This window comes from Microtus pennsylvanicus, chromosome 17 (genome assembly GCF_037038515.1).
Source record: "Microtus pennsylvanicus isolate mMicPen1 chromosome 17, mMicPen1.hap1, whole genome shotgun sequence".
In the NCBI taxonomy this organism is placed as follows: Eukaryota; Metazoa; Chordata; class Mammalia; order Rodentia; family Cricetidae; genus Microtus; species Microtus pennsylvanicus.
Window position 1 is genome coordinate 35,304,958 of NC_134595.1, and position 22,850 is coordinate 35,327,807.

A 22,850-nucleotide genomic window follows, 5' to 3' on the forward strand; every position below is an offset into this window, starting at 1 on the left:
GGGAGGCAGTGGCGGGGAAGAGACAGAAATCTTTAATAAGTAAATAAATAAAAATAAAAAAAAAACAACCTGAGGATAGAATACACACACACACAGATTCCTGAATAGTGGCCAACTGATAAGCTGAAACGTTAGCCCGGAAATGAGGTAAGGCAGAACAAAGAAAAGTGGGCACAGAGTGTTTAGTCCTATATTCCATATTAAATTCTTACCTGCCCACCCAAGACAACACCATGAAACATGCTGCAAGACAGTCACGTGACTCAGTTGGGTACATCCTAGACCTGGAACAATGGGCATTGAAGGTGAGCCGGGCAGCATGATTCCCACTTATACAAGGCTAGGGGAGGTGTGGCTGTATAGGGTGGAACTCACTGCAGTGGAAGATGGTGTTGAACTGAGCCTCCCGCTTTCACCTCCTGAACACTGGGATCACAGGAATGCAGCTCTAGATCTAGTTTACGAGGTGCTGCAGACTGAACCAGAACTTCATGTAGGCTGTGCAGTTAAGCTTCACCCCAGACAGTTTTACAGGTTACTGTCTGTCAGTTTTGTAGAAATTGAACTGGGCCCTTACATGACTTTTTCTTTTGCCAGCTGGCTATAGGTGTTGTCAACAGGGAATGGCAGACACTGCGGGACACTGGTTCTCAACCTGTGGGTTGCCACTGTCAGAAACCATTATTTCTGATGGAGAGATGGCTCAGTGGTTAAGCACATCTAGGGCTCTTCTGGAAGAAGAGTGACTTCAGTTCCCAGCACCCACGTCAGGTGGCTTACAACTGTCTGAAATTCCTGCACTGCTCGTAGGAGATCTGAGGCCTCTTTGGGCACTGCGCTCTTGTGCACATACCCAACCCCACACCACTTTGACACATAGTTCAAAATAAAATCAAATCGGATAACTGGTTTGTACATAAAGATACATTTATTTTGGGAGTAGTTTTTGCATAGGTGAAATTGATAACGTTAACATTAATTTTTCCCCCACAGAAATGATAAGGTCTTGTGATGTACAAAACCTTCTCAAGATGCTAAGGCACACAGGGACAAGCCGGTAGTGCTTCTTTGACTTAGAGCTTGGCCGCCTTCTTCTTAAAAGATTCCTTCATTCTCTTGACCACAGAAAGGTCCCCAACTCCCTCAGGCCAGTTGTCATGATCTGGTCAGTAAGTGAAAAGCGTGTGTCACTAGCAAATCTCTGCAGCCTTTGTCCTAGCATCAACCCAAGCTTCATGGTTTTGTTTGCTTCCTGTTTTTTTTGTTTTTTGTTTTTTGTTTTTTGTTTTTTTTTTTTTAGCTCATCGAGTCTAGGAAAAAAAATCTATAGGACAAACAGTTCTGCAGGAATCCTTAGATTTGAATGCCAGGCCTGATGGCTCTCTAGCTGTCTCAGTTCGTGTAAAGGGAGTACCTGCCAGCCTTGGGTTATTGGTTAAAAGTGGGCATCTTTGTGTGCTGATACAGCACAAAGCAGATTCAGAGCCATGGAAGGCATGCTAAGATGAAGCCTTCCCTTCTCCGATCAGTGGGGTATGGACAGAGGGAAGCATGTGACCTTAGAATGGCAGGCTGCCATCCTGCAACCAAGAAAGCCAGCCTTGAGAGACAGATTACCAAACACAGAGGAAGGGGGAGGAAAAGGCGGGCTTTGACAGGTCTCACCTGCTTAGTGAGCCAATAACTTCCTTTACTGAACAGTAAACGGTAACAAGCAGTCTAGACCACACCGGACTTGACACCATGTGTCCTGTAACTTAATCCCCAGCATCCCCAGGAAATACATTCTTGTTTGTTGTTTTGAGGCAAGGTCTCTCTACATAGATCTTGCCGTCCTGGAATTCACTATGTAGATCAGGCTTCAAACTCACAGAGATCTGTCTACCTCTGCCTCTCCAGTGTTGGGATTAAGGGAATGTGTCACCATGCCTGGCTTCTCTTTCCCTTTCTGAAGAAAAACAGCATCACCCCCAGTAAGCAGCACTGATTCAACTCCACTGTGATCACTATTAAATACCACCTAGATATTTTTGTCTCTGCAGCTAAGGTCCTAATAATCACGGTATTAAGATTGTGGTGGCCACACCTTTAATCCCAGTACTTGGAAAGTAGAGGCAGGTGGATCTCTCTTCATTCGAGGCCAGCCTGGTATACATAGTGAGTTTCAGCCAGGGCAACATAGTGAGACCCTAGCCTCAAACTGGTAAGTAGCTAAGAGTAACTAACCTTGAATTTTTGATCCTCCTGCCTCTACCACCTTGAGTACTGGCATGTACCACCATCTCTGCTTTTATGGGGTTCTGGGAATTCAATCCAGGGTTTGTGTATGCTGCTAAAGTCTGCCAACTGAGCAACATCCTTGGACTTTAGCATGTTTTATATGTATGTGTCAATGCCTGCATGTATGGTCTGTGTGTGCCTGGTGTCTGTAGAGGCCAGAGGAGGGTATCAGCTCACCCAGAACTGGAGTTAGAGGTGGCTGTGAGCCTCCATGGAGGCTCCTCTGGAAAAGCAGCCGGTGCTGCAGTCACTGAGTCCCTCTCCAGCCTCCAGATGCAAACACACTCATCCAATTGTGTGATATCGTTATGGAGTTGAATTTATAAAAGTACGTTTTCAAGCCAAGCCTTGTTGCACAGACCTGAATTACCAGCACTTGGGAGGCTGAGGGCAGCCTGGGCTACACAGAGAGATTCTGTCTCAATAAAATAAAATAAATACTGCTTTTATGATTAAAAAGTGATTGGGAGCCGGGCGGTGGTGGCGCACACCTTTAATCCCAGCACTCGGGAGGCAGAGGCAGGTGGATCTCTGTGAGTTCGAGACCAGCCTGGTCTACAAGAGCTAGTTCCAGGACAGGCTCCAAAACCACAGAGAAACCCTGTCTCGAAAAACCACAAAAAAAAAAAAAAAAGTGATTGGGGGCTGGAAAGATGGCTCAGCAGTTAAGAACATTGAGTGTCCTTCCAGAGGACCCGGGTTCAATGTAAATGAAGACGGTTTGGTCATTTCTCAGGGAATCCCATATCAGTTCAGTTCCCAGCACCCACATGGCAGCTCATAACTGTCTGTAAGTCCCAGGGGGTCTAACACCACACCAATGCACACAAAAGGTGATTGAACACAGAAACTGATCATTTCACCATATATATTTCAAAGAGAGGCCAAAGTAGACTTGGACTGTATAGACTCTTCCGTCTATGCAAACCACTTACTGGGGAAGAAAAGGAATTAAACCTTTAGACAGCACAGGCAGCTTCTGCCTCCTTCCTATCATTCTTTGTATTTAGAGATTTGCTTCAGCTGAGAAAATTTTCTTTAAAATCCTTTCATAAGTATAAATATTTTGTACTTTTTGATGCCCTATAGGAGAAAGCCTCCACCTCTAAAGTAGTGAGTTAAGACAGGGAGTTTGGCCAGGTGGTGTCTTTAATCCCAGCACTTGGGAGGGAGGCAGAGGCAGGTGGATCTCAGTGAGTTCGAGGTCAGTCTGGTCTATGAAAAACGTTTCAGGACAGTCAGAGCTGTTATACAGAGAAACCCTGTCTTGAAAAACAAGCAAACAAACAAAAGACACGAAGCCCAGGCAGGCGAAGAGCTAATGACTGTCTCCTGGCTGCTTACCTGGTATATCGAAGGAATGAGTGTACAAAGACTGTCCCCCGTCCACATTGATCAGTTGTCCAGTGATGAAGGAAGCTGCAGGGGACAGCAGGAAGCACACTACAGGGGAGACCTGGGGACAGAAGAGGATATGTGCATGCATAAGAGGAAAGGCTGGAAATATTAGGAAAAGGACCAAAGGCTCGTCTCCGTTCCCGACTGACCACATCTCAAACCGCAGGACCGCGCCCTGAAGCCTCACGCATGCGCACCATGACGTGAGAGTAGAGGCCGTGCCCCTGCGCAGTCTGAAAACAAGCCAGGTAAAGGCGGCAAGATATGAAGAAGCCTTAGACAGTGGCAGCGTGGCAAGGAGAAGGGGAACGCTGGTTCTCGGCAGTGTCGGACACAACCCTATCTCTCATCAGCACCGCGTGTTCCTTAAAACAGCGTGGTCCCAGATACAGTAAGTTTGTGCAGCAGAGCTGGCATTCTGATTTGTTCAGTCTGAGGTCTTGTCAGGCCCAAGGCACAGCTGTGCAGATCACAGCTTTCCACAGCGGGACTTCCAAGGTTCCCATCTCATCCCCCCCATACACAGTCACTTGCTGAGATTTTAGTGAAATTCCCCCAACCAAACAGAATTCATTTTACTGATGGTAAAAGGAAGACGAGTCCCACAAAGAATGAAGGCCTGAGCACATCCCTCTCCTGGCTTTCAGACCAAACAAAACAAAAACAACAAACAAAAACAAAAAACAGTGTGTGGGTGGAGCAGACAGCCTAAATTTGATAAAGATAAAAAGAAAGAAAAAGAAATAGACTGGGTGGTGGTGCACACCTTTAATCCCAGCACTCAGGGGGCAGAGGCAGGCGGATCTCTGAGTCGGAGGCCAGCCTGGTCTACAGGGTGAGTTCCAGGACAGTCAGGACTCTACAAAGAAACCCTGTCTTAAAAAACAAACAAACGAACGAACAAACAAAAAGACAAAAGGATAAATGTGTCTGGGTTTGGTGGCATACGCTTTCATCCTAGCACTTGGGAGGCAGTGGCAGGCGGATTTCTGTGAGTTTGGGGCCAACAGTCTACCACAGTGATATCCAGGCCAAAGCTACACAAGGAGATCAGATCTCATAAAAAAATTTAAAACGTGTAAAAGCTTTTTAAAGAATGCAAACTATATTAGAAGTTGAGCTGCCAGCAGTTGAAATATTCTGCTCCAGATACTCATGGGCATGGAGGAAGGGTGAGGGAACATCTTTCTCGTGTTCTAGGTGATGAAATTAAACAGACAAATTAGGAAGCACACACACACACACACACACACACACACACACACACACACACACACACACACACCAAGTTCTTTAGCTACACAGAGAAGTACAGTGGCCATCTCAAGAAAAAGAGTATGTGATTAAACTACTGGAACAAGCCAGCCTGGTCTGCAGAGTGAGTTTCGGGACTGGCCTCATAGCTAACTGGCCTATGAGTGTGTTCAGTGCAAATGAGCACACATACACATATACACAGTGCACACAGACACCTGTCTACACACAGCGATAATGCATAAAATAAAGTTAAAAAACTTGGGCAGTTTTTTGCATGAATGTTTAGATACACTGATCTCAGCATGTTAAGTTCCAAAATTGTATTAAATTTATATGTTGTAAGGAAATCTGATTTAAAAAATTTTTAATTGTGCTTGGAGAGATGACTCAGTAGTTAATTTTTATATTTTTTCCTTTTTATCTATTTATTTTTTAATTTAATTAATTAATTAATTCATTCATTTATTTATTTATTTTCGAGACAGGGTTTCTCTGTGGCTTTGGAGCCTGTCCTGGAACTAGCGCTGTAGACCAGGCTGGTCTCGAACTCACAGAGATCTGCCTGCCTCTGCCTCCCAAGTGCTGGGATTAAAGGCGTGCACCACCATCGCCCAGCAGCTCAGTCGTTAAGAAGATGTTTTTGTTCTTGCCAAGAACCTGAGTTGGTTCCCAGCACCCTTGTCAGGTGGCTCACGATGCCCTGTAAACTCCAGCTCTCGAGGATCCAGCGCCCTCTTCTGGCCTCCAGGGGCACTGCACTTGTGTGTGCTGCTGTTTGTGGGGCAGTCAAGGCAACCTGTGCAAGTTTGGATCAATCTTCACCTGCTGACCCATCTTACTGTACCTACAACTTTGTCATTTGACTTTAATTTTGTTTTGTTTTTTGTTCGTTTGTTTTTTGAAGATGGGGTTTCACTAGGTAGCCCAGGCTGGCTTGGAATTTGCTATGTGGACCAGGCTGGCCTCATTTTTACAGAGATCTCTCTGTCTGCATCTGCCTCCTGCATACTTAAAGAATTAAAGGCATGGGCCCAGCAAAAATAATAAAAAAGATCTTTTTAATAAAACTGATTCTCCCACCAAGAAATATGACATGTATTTATTTATTTAAAATATGTATTGTTAGTGTGTGTGTGTGTGTGTGTGTGTGTGAGTGTGTGCGTGAGTGAAGGTGCCTGCCTGCAGAGGCCAGAGGTCCTGGATCCTCATACAGGCAACTGACAGCCATCGGATGTAGCTGCTGGGAATTGAACTCAGGTCCTCTGGAAGATCAGTTCCTGTTCTTAACTGCTGAGCCATCTCTTTAGCCCCACATCCTTTATTTATCCTGTTTTTTTTTTTTTCATTCTTCAATAAGAACCTTCTCGCCCTCTCCCACCACCATTAGAGCTAAGCTTACTTCTGGGTCACTGGAAAAAGCTATTGGTTTTTACATACTTCAACTTCGTGAATCTGCGATTATCTGGCTTGCTTAAAGCTGCCTGTACCAACACTGCAGGCGAGAAAGGAATGTGGCTGCAGAGCAGCAAGAAACAGGAAAACCTGTCGTCTTTACCTTCGCCACCGCTGTGCCCGAGGAAATTCTGCCGTCAGCAGTGAGAACAACTAAGTAGGTTATTTCCCAGAGCCCAAAGCACCGGAGAAACGGTTCCAAATGTCACACATTTCTCAAGTCATTCTCATCAGTGCCAGGCGTATACCAGACGTATACCTCACCTCCTCGGGGACTCCGATGCGCTTAGCTGGGATGTTGTTAAAGGCCATTTCAAACATGCTTTGTCCCAATTCACCGTAGTTGTCAACAGCAGTCTGGGAATAAATGTTTCCCTGTATTAGGAAAAAAAAAAATCAGGAAGGAGATGAAACGGAGAAAATGAAGTTGTCAGTCACCAAGGGCTGGGGATGGACTCAGAGGTAGAGCACTTGCCTGGCAAGCCTGAGGCTTTGGGCTCCTCCCTAAGCCTCAAACAACAGCAACAAGCAGGTGTTGGGAATACACTGACCAACAACCAAATGTCAACAGAAAAGATAAGCAATTTTTTTAAAAAAAGATTTATTTATTATGTATACAGTGATCTGCCTGCATACCATTAGAGGGCACCAGATCTCATTACAGATGGTTGGGAACCACCATGTGTTTGCTGAGAACTGAACCCAGGTCCTCTGGAAGAGCAGCCAGTGCTCTTAACCTCTGAGCCATCTCTCCAGCCCTAAGAGAAATGTTTCTAAGTCAACTTTTCTTAAAACTGTCAAAAGGGGTCCAGCCAACCGCTATCTACAAGCAGAGCATTTGACTGGCCACTTGGGAGGCCTTCTCCCCTTAATAACCAGCTAAGTCTTGGACTTTTTTGTGAAAGACTTGGTTTCTGAAGAACATGTTTATGCAAGTAGTTCAGTGGGGCACCTGGGCAGGAACAAAGGACCTAGGGCTTCTAGTTCATCTTCCTGTGAGCACGCCTGTTTTACCAGGGAAGGGAAATTCAGTTTCTAAATTTAAAGTAAAATAAAAAAAAACACACACACCAGAATCCAAGATTTATGTATGTATCTTAGAAAGCTAATTTAAATTGGTGCCTGTCCCGGAACTAGCTCTTGTAGACCAGGCTGGCCTCGAACTCACAGAGATCCACCTGCCTCTGCCTCCCGAGTGCTGGGATTAAAGGCGTGCACCACCACCACCCAGCTGAGTGTGTGTATGAATTACAAGAATGTGCATATGGAGGTCAAAGGTCGACATCCAATTTCCTCTTTAATCTTGAACTCAGCGCTCACTGAGGCATTGCTGTTCATCACTGATGGAAGTCAGAACAGGAACTAAACAGGGCAGGGTCCCAGAGGCAGGATGCGGAGGCCATGGAGGGGTGCTGCTTACCGGCTTACTTCCCCTGGCTTGCTCAGCCCACCTTCTTATAGAACCCAGGACCAGCAGCCCACGATGGCACCACCCACCATGGGCTGGGCCCCCTCCATTGATCATTAAATGAGAAAATGCCTTACAGCTGGATCTCAGCTGAGACTCCTTCCTCTAATGGCTCTAGCTTGTGTCAAGGTGGCACACAACACCAGCCAGGACACCTATGTCCACAGTCATCTTTTATAGTATATTTACACAGGTGCTAGTATGTACCGCCTATCTTGTCACTGATAACACAGCTCTCCACAACACACAAGGAACCAGAGAAGCCCAGTTTGCCAACAGACTTCGCCTGTAACAGGTACCTACAGGAGCAACACAGTTGATCCTTACTCCACTTTTGGCCCATTCCAGAGCCATGGATTTGGTGAGGTTGTAAACACCTTCCCTTGCAGCTCCGGAGTGCCTTTAAAGACAAGTATTATCATCAGTTTCTGCTGAACATTTTTCTCATCAACTAACTTGATAAGCATATTTAATGATGTGGGATTCCCCTCTGTATGCAGTGAATACCATTGGTTAATAAAGAAGCTCTTTTGGGCCTGTGTAGGGCAGAATAGAGCCAGGCAGGGAAAACTAAACTGAATGCTGGAAGAAAGAAGGCGGAGTCAGGGAGAAGCCATATGGAAGCTGCCGGGGACAGACATGCGGGAGCCTTGCTGCCAAGCCACAGCCATGTGACAATACACAAATTAACGGAAATCGGTTAACCAAATAATATAAGCGCTAGCTAGCAATATGCTTAACTGGTTGGCCAAGCAGTGATTTAAATAATATAGTTTCTGTGTAATTATTTCAGGAGTCTGGGCAGCTGGGAACGAACAAGTGACCTCCCCCAACAATAATATATCTGAAAGATACTTTATTTCTCTCTCTTTTTTAAATATTTATTTATTTACTTATTTATTATGTATACAATATTCTGTCTGTGTGTATGCCTGCGGGCCAGAGGAGGGCACTAGACCCCATTACAGATGGTTGTGAGCCACCATGTGGTTGCTGGGAATTGAACTCAGGACCTTTGGAAGAGCAGGCAATGCTCTTAACCTCTGAGCCATCTCTCCAGCCCCTATTTCTCTCTCTTTTTTGTCTCTCCCCCGCTTACATATATCTCATTGGGTAAAGAATTTGGGTTGTGGGCTGAAGAGATGGCTCAGCAGCCAAGAGCTAATAACTTTGCTTGTCGGCTTGTTTGGATTACTGAGCATTTAGGGATTAGTAAGGCATAATCTTGAGTGTGTCTGAAGATGTTTTCGGAGATAATTCACTGGGGTTCACTATGGGGAGGCGAGAGGGAAGAACCACCCTGAATGTGGGCAGGACCATCCCAAGAGGCAAGAATACCAATGGATAAAAGTAGAGTAGCATCCTCCTCCTTTCTCTGCTTCCTGGCTCACTATGATGAATCGAATGCTCTGAAACCATGAGTCAAAGCAAACCTTTACTCCAAGATGCTATCTCTGCCAGGTATATTAGAGAAACAGAGAGTGACCCATACTCTATACAACTGAAGGAGTCCTAAATAATACAGGAAGTAAGTGCGTTATTAAAATTTCCATAGAGGAAGTCAACTTGTTATTTGGACAGAGGCTAGTTAGAAATACAACCCCTCAGAATTTGGAGGACGATGACTCTGAGTTTCTGTTATGAGTTACAATTTAGTAGTTCTAAAATCAAACAGGCAGGGCTGGAGAGATGGCTCAGAGGTTAAGAACACTGACTGTTCTTCCAGAGGTCCTGAGTTCAATTCCCAGCAACCACATGGTGGCTCACAACCATCTGTAATGAGATCTGGTGCCGTCTTCTGGTCTGTAGGCACACATGCAGACAGAACACTGTATACATAATAAATAAATAAATCTTTTAAAAAAATCAAACAGGCATATCCATGGTGTTCACATCTAAATTAATCCAGATCAATTTAATTTTCACAATTTAACAAAGAAGCTATTTCCCACAGTGACAGCTAGTCTTGTAACATTTAGTTGCCAGGAAAGACACAGGACCTCCAGGTAATATGAATTTCAGGTATATAAGGAACATGTATACCTCCACAAAACCTCAGGCTCACCCCCAGCAGCACACTGCCTCAACAAGGCCACACCCCCAGTTCTTCCCAAATGGTTCCACCAACTGGAGAACCAAGCAGGCAAACATAAACCTATGGGAGCCATTCTTATTCAAACCAGCACACAGAGCCACCTTACTCTGTATGTGCATTCACAGGTAGACAGGTAGGTAGAGTGCTCGCCGCTTGAGGGCATGTGTTTGAGGGTACGAGTTTGGACCCTCCCACTCACATAAAAGTCAGGCATGGCAGTGCATACTTGCAATTCCAGGAAGGGGGAGGGGGAGACAGAGACAGGAGGGTCCCAGAGACTCACTGGCCAGCCATTCTAGCTGAATCAGAAAGCTGTAGGTTCAAAAATAAGGTGGAGAGGGACTGGGGAAGATGCCTGATGCTGACCTCCAAGAACACACTTCTTTTTTAAGGTTCAAATAAAAGGAAATGGGAGATGAATATGATCAAAATATACCATATGACCATTTCTATGAATTAATAGTAACATTACTTTAAAAGTTTGGGTTGCAACTTATTAGAGGGGTAAAACCATTGATTTAAGACATTTCCTATTACTGCCCTTCATTCAGAGAACAAAATCTAAAGACATAGAGATAGAGGAAAAAAATATATATATATAAAATACTTACGAGGCTAATGGGAACCCATTGCTAATAAGGACGATGATATTGACAATAGATCCTCCATGGTCTTTCATCCAGGAATTGTAAACTGTACAACACAGACAAACGACAATCCTATTAAACAGTGTCCTGTTTATTATTTCTTTATTTATTATACCCTGCTCTAGCATACATTTGACATCTTCTTTTCTTTTCTCTATGTAGCCCTCCTTGATGTCCTGGAACTCACTCTGTAGACCAGGCTGGCCTCGAATGCACAGAGATCCGCCTGCCTCTGCCTCCCAAGTGTTGGGATTAAAGGCGTGCGCCACCACTGCCAGACATGATGTCTTCTATTCTAATTTAGTTTTTGTTGTTGAGACAAGGTCTTGTGTAGCCCAGGATGACTTCCAGTTGCTATATAGTAAGAAACTAATTTAATAAACTATTAGGTAAAGCTGAAAAATGTTAAGGAAAGATACAAAATGAACTTGAGAAAACTCTTCAATAAACTAACCATCTAGATGAAAATTATTGGAGCATCGATTTATTTAAAATGGCAATAGCCATAAATTTTACTTAGCATAACCTGAATTTAAAAAGATTTTTGTTTTTTTTAGGTGGGCAGTTTAAAATGGGATATATGATCATGAACAGACCAGAAAAGTCTGGGACTGAAAACGGTAACTGTCAAGTCAGTTATTAAAAGCTACACAGAGCTTCTGGAGTTTACCATGAAAACGACGGTAAGCCTGTCTAAGCTGTTCTAAAGAGACGACCTCTGGGTAGATACCACGGCACTGCTCTGATGACAGTCTGACACCCCAAACTCGGATACTTTCCCAAGCTCAGACGTGGGCTTTTCTTCAAAGTATTTGAAATAACAAAGACACCATAGAGAACAAATGGAGAAAGAAGAAAATGTACAAGAAAGCCAGGAACAACACAGAATGGTCACAAGCATCACTCAGTGTGAGGAGACGCTGTATTGTGAAGTCACGTGATCTGGACAAACAAGAAAGTGTTGGATTTTCAGAGCCTGATTAAAGAACAGACGTGAAGTGGGCTCAGCTCCTTTTTTTTTCCTTCCAGTGTTCTCTTGTGGTGAAATAAAAATAACATTAAGTTTGCCACCCTAGCCACTTTCTGTTAGTACAGTCACATCACGGTGCCACTGTCACCGGCACCCAGAATGCCGTTCCTCTAGCAAAACACAGACTATGCCATCAAACAGACATTTCCCATTTCCTTGGTTCCATTCCTGGCAGCTACCACTTTATTTTCTGGATGAAGAATTCCTTAAAAAGCCAAGCAACTGGAGCACGAGTTTCACCCCAGCACTCAGAAGGCAGAAGCAGATCTCCGTGAGCTCAAGGCCAGCCTGGTCTACAGCACAAGTTCCAGGACAGCCAAGGCTATACAGAAAAATGCTGTCATTAAAAAAAAAAAAACTTCATTGGGGCTGGAGAGATGGCTCAGAGGTTAAGAGCACTGACTGCTCTTCCAGAGGTCCTGAGTTCAATTCCCAGCAACCACATGATGGCTCACAACCATCTGTAATGAGATCTGGCACCCTTTTCTGGTGTGTCGGCATACATGGAAGCAGAATATTGTACACATAATAAATAAGTAAATAATTTTAAAAAACTTCATTACAAGATCGGAGTGACTCTGTACTTAGTGTGGTCTGAAGAAGCAAATTTCTAGAATTCAGGTCAATGCGAGTGTTGTTTAGGAACATGTGTGTGAGGAAGGGTGCATGCCTCTGCAGAGGCCAGGGAAGGGCGACAGGTGTCCTCTTCTATCTCTCTGCCGCATTCTTTCAAAGTAGGGTCTCTCCCTGTTCTACTTTACTTCTCTGTTGCTAAATCAATGCATAATTAAAAAACGCCCATAGGCCAATCTAATAGAGCCAGGTTGACGGAAACTAGCCACTACACTCCCTGAGCCTGGCTGGAGCGTGCTCTTCTTGGCTAGGCTGGCAGAAAAACCCAGCAATGCTCCCGTCTCCTTTCACTACAATGCTAGGATTATTGCAAGTGCAACCATGCCAGGAATATTATATGGGCGCCGGGATCTGAACTCGGGTCCTCATGGTTGTTAGCAATCGCCAACCACTGATGTCAAGCCACTGTCTCTAATTCATAAACACACATTTAGAAGACAACAGTCTATTATTTGCCTGAAGATAACCTTTGCTTACTTGGTCTAAGTTTTATATATATTATATATTTATAATCCTATCTACACTAAGGAGGCAGTCTATTAAATGATGTAAAAAACAGTTCTGTAAACTTACAATTTTGGGGAAAAATAAAATGCTTTTTTTCTTCTTCCATGTAAGTTGTTTTATTTTTTTATTATTATTTATTTATTAAAGATTTCTGTCTCTTCCCTGCCACCGCCTCCCATTTCCCTCCCTCTCCCCCAATCAACTCCCCCTCTCTCATCAGCCCGTAAAATGCTTTTAAAAGTTTGAAATTTAGTATTTCACAGGAAACATAAAAATTTAGTTTGATGGTTAAAAAAACCCACTGAATTATTTTTAGTTGTTTACTTTCAAGATAAGAACAAGACAAGATCAAAACTCTCTTTTCACTGTGGAAAAAGAAGAGGTAAACATGGCATGGGGAAAAAACAAGAAATAACTTGGTAATTTTGGCTTTGAACTGAGACAGTAACATAAATGCCTATTCTTTAAAAAATCATTGTATCATCAAACATACCAAATATATACCGAAAAAGGAATGCCATAATGAATCCTAGGTCTTAGCTGCCATGATCCATCATGATCAAGCCAGAGCCAGTTTTGTCTGCATCCTTAATCATTTGGCCATCTCTTGGATAATTCTAGAAGCCGTTACAAGGCATATTATCATTTCATCTATAAGTAAATATTTCTGTATCTCTAAACATGGGAAAAGTATAACCACCATGCCATTAATAGGCTTAATTAATAACCCCTAAATATCACTAAGTGATAGTCACATTTCCCTTAGTGTGTAATAATTTTACAGTATTTTTGTAGGAGTTAGCGGCAAGTAAGACCCACATTGCATCTGTTCCAACTTCCTTCTCATCGATTTAGAGTTGTTCTTCAGCTCTTCCCAACCAGGCGCAGCTTACGTGTTAGAGGAGATGGACCGTCTGGCCTTTATTCACAGGCTGGACTGTGCCAGCTTGCATTCTATGGTGCCTTTCAACCTGTGTTCCCTCTTCTGCGTCACCTACAAGATGGCAGACTTGGGCTTTGATGCACACACCTTTATGTGTGTATCTCTGTGTGTGCACATGCATGCACACAGGTGCACGCACCAAAGAGAATGCCTCATAGGTGAGAAACACTGTTTAGTCCCTGAGGGGCATATCTAATTGTCTTCTTTCTTTTGTGATACGACAATATGCTATTAATAGCTGTTGTCTTAGACCCAGTTATTCATTAGGGAGTTGAAAATGGAGATTTCCTTTCTTTATTAGCATGATCCATTTCTCTGCTGTACAGTATGTATATGAAAAGCAGAAAACAGGCACAGGTTGGCCGATGGCCCAGGGGGAAAAACACTGAGTTTGATCCCAGGAAGCCACAGTGAAAGGAGAGAACCCATTCCCAAAAGTTGTCCTTTGACCTTCACATGCATGCAATTGCATGAGTGTGTTTGTAAACACACATCACACACATACACAATACATACACAGAGTGAGAGAGAAATTGCAATTAAAATTTAAAAAAAAAAAAGAAAAAATTCTTTCCCTTTTTCAGCCCTGGAAAGAAATGACTTGACATCCTAACAGCCTTGAAAAAGTGGCTATTGCGAGGCTAGAGAGACGGCTCAGCAGTAAAGAGCACCACCGGCTGCTCTTCCAGGGGCATGGTGGCTCACAGCCCTCTGTAATGGGATCTGATGTCCTCTTCTCTCATGTCGACAGAGCACTTACACACAAAATAATTTTTTTAAAAAGTGGCTATGACTTACTCAGAATAAGTCTGAATTCATGGATTTAAAAATACTGCTTTATCTCAATGCAAAGGACAATTTTCCCAGTAAGGCTCAAAATATACCATTTTTGGCCAACAAAAGCCTATTTAGGATTATTGTTGGAACCAGCGTGTTGACACAAGTCTGGATCTCTGCACCTGTGAAGCTAAGGTGGGGTGGGGTAGGGAGTGAGGGGGGTGGGAGGGGGGTCAGGAGGTCAAGGCCAACCTTGGCAACAAGGCAGGTTCCAGGTCTCCAGGTCAGCCTGGACTACAGGAAAGTATCTATGGAATCCTTTTGCTTACTCCAGAGTTCTCTATTTTTTTTTTTTGATTTTTTTGAGACAGGGTTTCTTTGGAGTCTGTTCTGGAACTAGCTCTTATAGACCAGGCTGGCCTTGATCTCACAGAGATCTGCCTGCCTCTGCCTCCTGAGTGCTGGAATTAAAGGCATGCACCACCGCCGCCTGGCTGAGTTCTCTAATTTTTGAAGTGATAATAAACTAATCTAGGCTTCTTTTGCACATTTCCTTCCCCACACTGAGAATAACAAATATCTTTGCAAAGCCTCAATTCCATTCACAGACCACAGGGCCCTTGAAGGAGCCCTCAGTGGGTTAGTGTTTTATTTTTGTAGTGGACAGTCAGAAATATATATTTCAATAAAAACTCTGTCATGACCACACACTCACACTTCCAGTTTAGTCCAGTCATAAAGGAGATCCACTTGGGGTCATCTTCCCACACCCATTCATTCTTTCTCTTGTGCCAAAAGTCCCAGTTCTCAGTTTTACTATCACAATTTATTTCTTTTCTTTAGCACACACACCGGGCCAGGACAGTCTCAGAAGGGACCAACACCTCTATAAAAAATACAGACACCAACAGCAGCTTCAGATCGCTTTGAGCCTTTTCTCCTCTCTTTTTTCTGTCTTATAAAGTACACCCCACTAGGACTATTCAGTAAATGCACTGTGTTACAGTCATTCGAGAGGGTTCCCTTCTCTTTGTTAGGCCACCAAGTGAGCAAATGTATCCGTTTAATTTTACGTGGGATTTGTTGTTGTTTTGTTAGAGACAGGGTTTCTCTGTGTTGCTCTGGCTGTCCCAGAACTCACTCTGTAGATCAGGCTGGCCTGAAACTCATAGAGATCCTCCTGCCTCTGCCTCCCGAGTCTGGGATTAAAGGCGTGTGTCACCACAGCCCAGCTGTGCATGTGATTTTAAGGACTGTCTTTTGTACAGTTTCATTTGAACAATTATCTAACATATTCACAGAATCTCAAATTAGTGATGAAGTGTAGTGAGAACCAGGAATAACGAAACAGCCTTCAGTGCAGCACTGCAGGCATCCCCACAAAAAAAATTAAACTAAATCACCATAACAAGGGGAATCCTGGATTTGGGGGCATTCTACACGTTAATTTTAGGCAGTCCTAACATTACTTTTTAAAAAAAGAAATAGCATTAATTTTTAGAAAATTAAAGAACATGGATCCTTGAAAAAGATTCAGGTCAAACCAAGGAGACACATGCTGGAGAGATAGATGGCTCAGTGGGTAAGCACTGGCCGGTCTTCAGAGGATCCAGCACCCACACTGTGTGACTTATAGTTGAAGGAGACATGGGCTGGAGAGATGGCTCAGTGGGGAAGCACTGGCCGGTCTTCAGAGGATCCAGCACCCACACTGTGTGACTTATAGTTGAAGGAGACATGGGCTGGAGAGATGGCTCAGTGGGGAAGCACTGGCCGGTCTTCAGAGGATCCAGGCTCTGTTGCCAGCACCCACACTGTGTGACTTATAGTTGAAGGAGACATGGGCTGGAGAGATGGCTCAGTGGGGAAGCACTGGCCGGTCTTGCAGAAGATCTAGGCTCTGTTCCCAGCACCCACACTGTGTGACTTATAGCTACCTCTAAGTGCAGTCGCAGGGGATCTGATGCCTGTCCTGGCCCCTTGGGGCAACTTTACACGCACACTGCACATGCATACACTCAGCCAAATATACATGCTACTAAAATAAAAACAAATCTCTGAAGAGACACAGACCACAAACATAAGATAGGAATATCACAAATATAAATATAAGGAATTTTGATAAGGTACCAGATCGATTACAAATGGGTCAAGTGTTACTGACATGCGCCTCTGTGTCCCTAACACCGCCTCTTCCAGCATCCCTGGGACTGCTCACTAAAGACACATTTTGTTATTGTTGTTGTTTTGTGGCTGTCAAGACACTCGCCTGCTTTACACATGTAGAAAGTGCCTGTCAGGTTGGTTTCGATCACAGCTTGCCATCCCTTTGCACTGATGTCTTCAATAGGAGACAGGAACTGGCCTCCTCCGTTGTTTACCAAGAAGTTGATCTTACCATGCTTAGCTAAGGTAGATCTGACCAAATTGTTCACCTGAAGAAACAATGAAAGCACAAGTTTAATAGCTAACCTGCTATGTGACCCAGTCGCTTGTTTTAGAAATATAAAGCAATTTGTAGACTCTTAACAATACATGCTAATTCTAACTACTACAACCCAAACACATAAAGCCACCAAAAAATAAACCCCTAATCCCAGTGTGAACTTACCGCTCTACAATACTCATAAATCACAAGCCAACATTCCAAGTTTGATAGCAAGATAGACCAAAGAGTCACCAAGATACTCCTACACACAAGCCTCAGTGGTATTAATTTCTAAGTACCAACCTTAAATAATAGTGATGAAATCAGAAAAAAAAAAGAACACTAAGAAATGCCTTAAAGGGTCTCATGAGAGCACATCTGGGTTCAGCTCCCCTTTCTTGCTCCAGCACCCTTTCTTCTGAAGTTAGTAGTCCATTAATTCATGAGCACACGCATCTACTTACAGCTCTGCCTTCTTGTGGTCCTCATCACCTTTAAGTACAGCAAAGAGCAACGAGTAACTGTGCTGTGCAGTCATCTTTACTTTACCTCTTCCTCGTTCCTGATGTTGCACTGTATGGCAGTGACCTGAGCGCGGCTGGAGGGAGGCAGGGACTTTCTTAGCTCATCTGCAGCAGCGTTTAATCTGTCCAGCTTCCGGGAAGCAATGACCACATTACACCCTAAGGAGAAAGCAGCCAGAGAGGAAGGAAATAAGCTTCCCAGAGCTGCCCAAATTAAAGGGCTAGAGGGATATCTCAGTGGTTAAGAGCACTTGCTGCTCTTCCAGAAGACCCAGGTTCGATTCCCAGCATCCACATGGCAGTTTATAACTGGTTGTAATTCTGGTTCCATGGGATCTGATTCCCTCTTCTGGTCTCCACAAGCACTGGGCACATACATGATAAACAGACAGATATATAGGCAAAACACACTTACACATAAAATAAATAAATAAAAAGCTGTCCGTAGGACATGCCTTTAATCCCAGTACTCGAGAGGCAGAGGCAGGTGGATCTCTGCGAGTTTGAGGCTAGCCTGGTCTACAGAGTGAGTTCCAGCATATCTGGGGCTACACAGAGAAACCCCACCTGGGGAGAGGGTATGGAGCTATCCACTATTTTGTGTATTCCTGTAAAAGACGGTGGGGTGGAAAAGGAATTAGAATGGGTTTTGGTAAGATGTAACAACAGGAACTGAATTTACCCTCTAGCCTGAAATGACTGAGAAGCTAGATGATAACCTACACACACACACACGAGAATAAACACAGGAAACAATGATTTTGAAATACTGAATATCAAGCGTCATGGAACTAAAAATGAGCAGCCACCTCTGAGAGAGAGCAAGTGTAAGAGAGACCTGTGAATAAAGCATATTACTGTAAGACCAGGAGTTAGGCAGACTCCATGGTAGGCAGACAGACAAATAAGAGGACCATGGCGAGGCAATAAAGGTAGTGAACTTTGGCTGGCTTCTTCCTCACCCTCCTGACTTGAGACTAAAGCCTGGCGGTTTAAAACAAAGGCCTTGTGGGCCTTTTCTCCTGCCATCAGGCCCCCACTGATGGATTGGGTCATTGGGTTTACACCAGAGTCAGGGCATGCTACTCAACAGTTAGGGCCAATCAATCATCCTATCTTTTTTCAGACTGACCCAACTCTACTTTAGGGGAGAAAAATTCTAAAGAGATTTAAAGAACTCTAGCCCTCAAGAAGAGACTGGAACATTTGGCTTCCTGAGTTCCCTCTCCGCTCTGCCGAGCCGTTTTCTCTGTGTTTGCTGTATGTGGTAGGCGAGATGTCTCTGCTGCTATCGGCCACACTTGAGATTTTCCTGCCTTTAAAATTTTTTAGTTGGTAGAGAGAACTAACCCAGTCAAGACCCCCAGACTGTGCATATCATTACCGTCTGAAGAGAGAGCTTCCAGACTGCAGCACAGAATAGATCCATTCTCAGCCCAGAAGTCCCTGGAAGTAGTAAAAGTGATGCTGGGATTCCAAGGAGGCTAGGCAGCTGGCTACATGGGTTATAGGGGGTCCAAAGGTGACGAGATTTTACAGTCCTGGTTGAATCTCGTCCAGGTCAGTGCGATCAGTGCATGGGAGGGCAGAAGCAGGCTGGGGAAAGGACTCTTCGAAATGAGCCAGGGAGGGAATCCAGGGAAGGATTTTTTTGCTGACCACTAAAAAAAAAAAATCTTTCACTGGGTAAAAAGTGTAACTTTGGCAGTGAAGCAACACTAGCCAAGAGAGACTGCCAGGATCAACTCGTAATTTTAGAATACTCTTTGGAAGTATTAAACTATCTCTAAGTAACCAAGCTCCATGGCAATGAGGGGCAAAGGTGGGGAAGGGAAGCTCAAAAACATTTATAAGATTATAAAAGTAGCCAGCAGCAATAAGGCTCAAATCGGTCAGTATCCAGCAAACCCATAAAGAGAGATGTCAACTAATAGAAACCACTCCAGAAACGACACTGATGATATGCCTAAAGAAACCACCGATGGGGCTATAGAGATGATATTTCAAGGGCTAAGAGCACTTGCAGCTCTTTTAAAGGACCCAAGTTCAGTTCCCCAGCACCCATGTTGGGTGGTACATAACCACCCGAAACCTTAGCTTCAAGGGATACGATGCCCTTTTTTGGCCTCGTAAGGGCACCTGTACTCACAGGCGCGCACGCACACACACACATGTACATAGTTTAAAATAAAAATAAATTTTTTTTAAAAACTAATGATGAAGAGAGAAATCTTCAAAACAGAGGGAAACAATGCATGACGCCCAGAGCGACAATAAGAACAAAGGCTGAGAGCTTTTTTTTTCCAGAACAGAGCAAGGCAGAAGACAGTGGAATAAGCAAAGTGCTAAGACAACAAAAATACAAATAACAAACCGAGACATCCTTTCGGGATCAACAGCAAAAGCCACACACATCAAATGAGAAGACATCGCCGGGCGGTGGTGGCGCACGCCTTTAATCCCAGCACTTGGGAGGCAGAGGCAGGCGGATCTCTGTGAGTTCGAGACCAGCCTGGTCTACAAGAGCTAGTTCCAGGACAGGCTCCAAAACCACAGAGAAACCCTGTCTCGAAAAACCAAAAAAAAAAAAAATGAGAAGACATCATCAGAGCAGTCCCTCATTGAAAAAAAAAAACCAACCTTCAAGTAGAAGGACAATGGCACATTAAGCTGTAAGTCTAGGACGGATCCAATCAGGAACTCCCTGCAACTGTGGCTGCCCCACAGAGACCTGCACAAGGCTGAGCCCATCAACATTGTATCAGGGTTGGAAGAAGTGCTCATGAGGCCTTACCCCTTCCTGGTGTACTATGGCAAGTCAATGGTGGCTGAGGGAGGCGGAGCAATTTTCTTCAGTGGTGTAGCCACCGGTAAGTTGCCCATATGGTAATAAAAAGTCCCCAACCCATGCTCATCAAGCAATAACAATTAAACTCAATAGGTCTCTCTCTCTCTCTCTTTCTCTCTCTCTCTCTCTCTCTCTCTCTCTCTCTCTCTCTCACACACACACACACACACACACACACACACACACAGACATCACAGTAGGGGGTAAATCTATTTCAAAGACAAGGCTTCTTTCAGGAGAGGGGGGGAGATGAGAGAGAACAATGGGGGTTAGAAATGACTAAAATTCATTACTTACCTGAATAAACTTATCAAAGACTACACCAATCAGAAGAACTGGAAATGGTAATTTTGTGAATATACACACTTTCTTTCCGTTCAGATTGACTTAAAGGGTCATGGGAAGGCCAAAAAATAACAATATATTGTGGGATTTAAATATATATGTAGAGGAGAGATGGCTCAGTGGTTAAGAGCATTGCCTGCTCTTCCGAAGGTCCTGAGTTCAATTCCCGGCAACCACATGGTGGCTCATAACCATCTGTAATGAGGTCTGGTGCCCTCTTCTGGCCTGCAGATATACATACAGACAGAATATTGTATACATAATAAATAAATAAATAAAATATATGTGTGTGTGTGTGTGTGTGTGTGTGTGTGTGTGTGTGTAGAAATCAGCTAGGCAGTGGTGGCTTAATTCCAGTACTCTGGGAGGCAGAGGCAGGAAGGTTTCTGAATTCGAGACCAGCCTGGTCTACTGAGTGAGTTCCAAGACAACCAGGACTACACAGAGAAACCCTGTCTTGAAAACACAAAACAAAACAAAACAAAATACATATAATGAACACCAGCCTACTTTCTTGAGACAGGGTCTCTTGTGATTAGTGACTAGTTATTTCTCCCCTTCCAAGTACTAACTGGGCAAGGCCCTTGCTTAGCTTCCAAGGTCAGGCACATCAGGCTGGTATGGCTCTAGAGATGGCTAGACTCTCTTCAGGTCTTTCAGTAACTGATTCCCGCCCCTCTGTTCTTCAGTTCAGACACAGATGGTACAGAATTTAGCTGTGCTGTTTCCTCATCTTCCAGCGATAAATTCTGTGACATTTTGCGAAAGTGAATGATTATTAAACCATGTTGGCCAATGTGATGAAAGCAAAACAAACAAAGAAGTGGAAACTGGGGACAATGGAGGTGACTTCAGAACGAAAGCCAAGGGGGTTAGCAGATGTGGACACGCTAACACCTTTGAGAGACATGCAGCCAGCAGACACTGGTGGATGCAACTTGTCAGCGGAAACAGGGAGAATGGCTAAACTCAAGGCTGAACATGTTTAAGAAAAAATGACAACCAACCAGCTACACACTAAAGCAATTCTTGGGACCATTCCTTTTCTTTTTTCTCCTTTTGAGACAGGGTCTCACTATGTAGCCTCAGCTGGTCCGAAACTCATGGATAGCCTCTGCTTCTTTCTGGAGGGCTGAGATTAAAGGAGTCACTACAGCTGGTCTTATGCATTTAATTGACAAATAATTGTACGCTTATAAGTACATTTTTGATGTTTTGGTATTTATATACTATACAGTGATTAAAATCAGACTAATTAACACATCTCCTTCCATACTTACAATTTCTTTGTGTTAAGGATATGTAAAAGTCTATTCTTAAACCAATCCTGGTGTTGAAGGCCTGCAATTCCAGCTACTCAGGAGTCTGAGGCAGGAGGTCAAAGTTCAAGAGCTGCCTTGGCTACAAAATGAGCTCAAGGCCAGACATAAAAAATTAAAAAAAGAGTTCTGGGGATGTGTCTCGGTGCTAGAACGAGCTGAACAAGAACCAAGCTCTGGGTGCAATTCTCAGAACTAAATCCAAAAGACCAAAAACTAAAACCCCTACAATCCCAAACCCAGATAAAAGTCTTTTAGCAATTTTGAAACATAAAACACATTGATTTTTACGACATGTATTCATTGTGTGTGTGTGTGTGTGTGTGTGTGTGTGTGTCTGTGTCTGGAATTAGGAATCATTCTGAATGCATTACCTTTACAAAGACACAATTCCACAGCACGTTCTCACAGGTCTGGTTATTTCCTACTTTGGGCGCAGTAATCTTTGGTTCTAAGGTCCTTTATTTCACGCTTCGTGCCTCACCTACCAACATTTCCGGCTCTTGGGAAGAACGCCTCCCTTTCATCAAGCGCTGCAACTCTCAGCTTTTAACAACCTCTCTCCTGCCCCAACAGCGCCCACTTCTGTCTCTGAACCCAGTTTACCCGAGCTAGACCCCGGCGGACTCTAGCTCTGGGTGCCCAGCTCCAGAGACCTGCTCACGTACCCAAGTGCAGGAGCTCCCGGGAGATGGCTTTTCCGATGCCCGTGGCCCCGCCTGTAACCACGGCCACATGGTTCTGCAGTAGCCCGGCCGCTAGGCAGCTCTGACCCCTAATCCAAGACCCCATTGCGGAAGAGCGTCTGTCAGCGCGTTCCGCAGACAGACAGACCGACCTATGGCTCCCTAACGGGAGCAGAGCACTAGGGCTCCGCGCCCACGTGACTGAACAGACCC

General features: G+C 44.1%; 1 protein-coding gene across 2 annotated transcripts; it reads right to left on the reverse strand.

Moving 5' to 3' along the window:
* Nucleotides 1–906: 906 nt before the first annotated feature.
* Nucleotides 907–22,840, reverse strand: Pecr (peroxisomal trans-2-enoyl-CoA reductase). Of its 2 annotated transcripts, XM_075951715.1 has the most exons (8): nt 22,620–22,840; nt 17,465–17,598; nt 16,757–16,922; nt 10,562–10,643; nt 8,159–8,255; nt 6,652–6,762; nt 3,625–3,736; nt 907–1,162 (listed from the first exon to the last, which is right to left on the reverse strand). In XM_075951715.1, the coding sequence occupies exons 1-8, from the start codon at nt 22,741–22,743 to the stop codon at nt 1,074–1,076; spliced, it is 915 nt and encodes a 304-aa protein (XP_075807830.1). In that variant the 5' UTR covers nt 22,744–22,840; the 3' UTR covers nt 907–1,073. The 2 variants fall into 2 exon arrangements, with proteins under 2 accessions (XP_075807830.1, XP_075807831.1); XM_075951716.1 differs by lacking the exons at nt 16,757–16,922; nt 17,465–17,598.
* Between the last annotated feature and the right edge of the window lie 10 nt (nt 22,841–22,850).

What these genes read in the sequence shown, in the direction of transcription:
- Pecr (XM_075951715.1), bottom strand. Translation starts at nt 22,743, where the DNA reads ATGGGGTCTTGGATTAGGGGTCAGAGCTGCCTAGCGGCCGGGCTACTG. An exon ending in GGATCAACTGTGTTGCTCCT is followed by an intron (nt 6,763 to 8,158) that starts GTAGGTACCTGT and finishes TTCCTAATACAG; the next exon opens with GGAAACATTTATTCCCAGAC. An exon ending in TCATTCCTTCGATATACCAG is followed by an intron (nt 1,163 to 3,624) that starts GTAAGCAGCCAG and finishes CTTACTGACCAG; the next exon opens with ATCATGACAACTGGCCTGAG.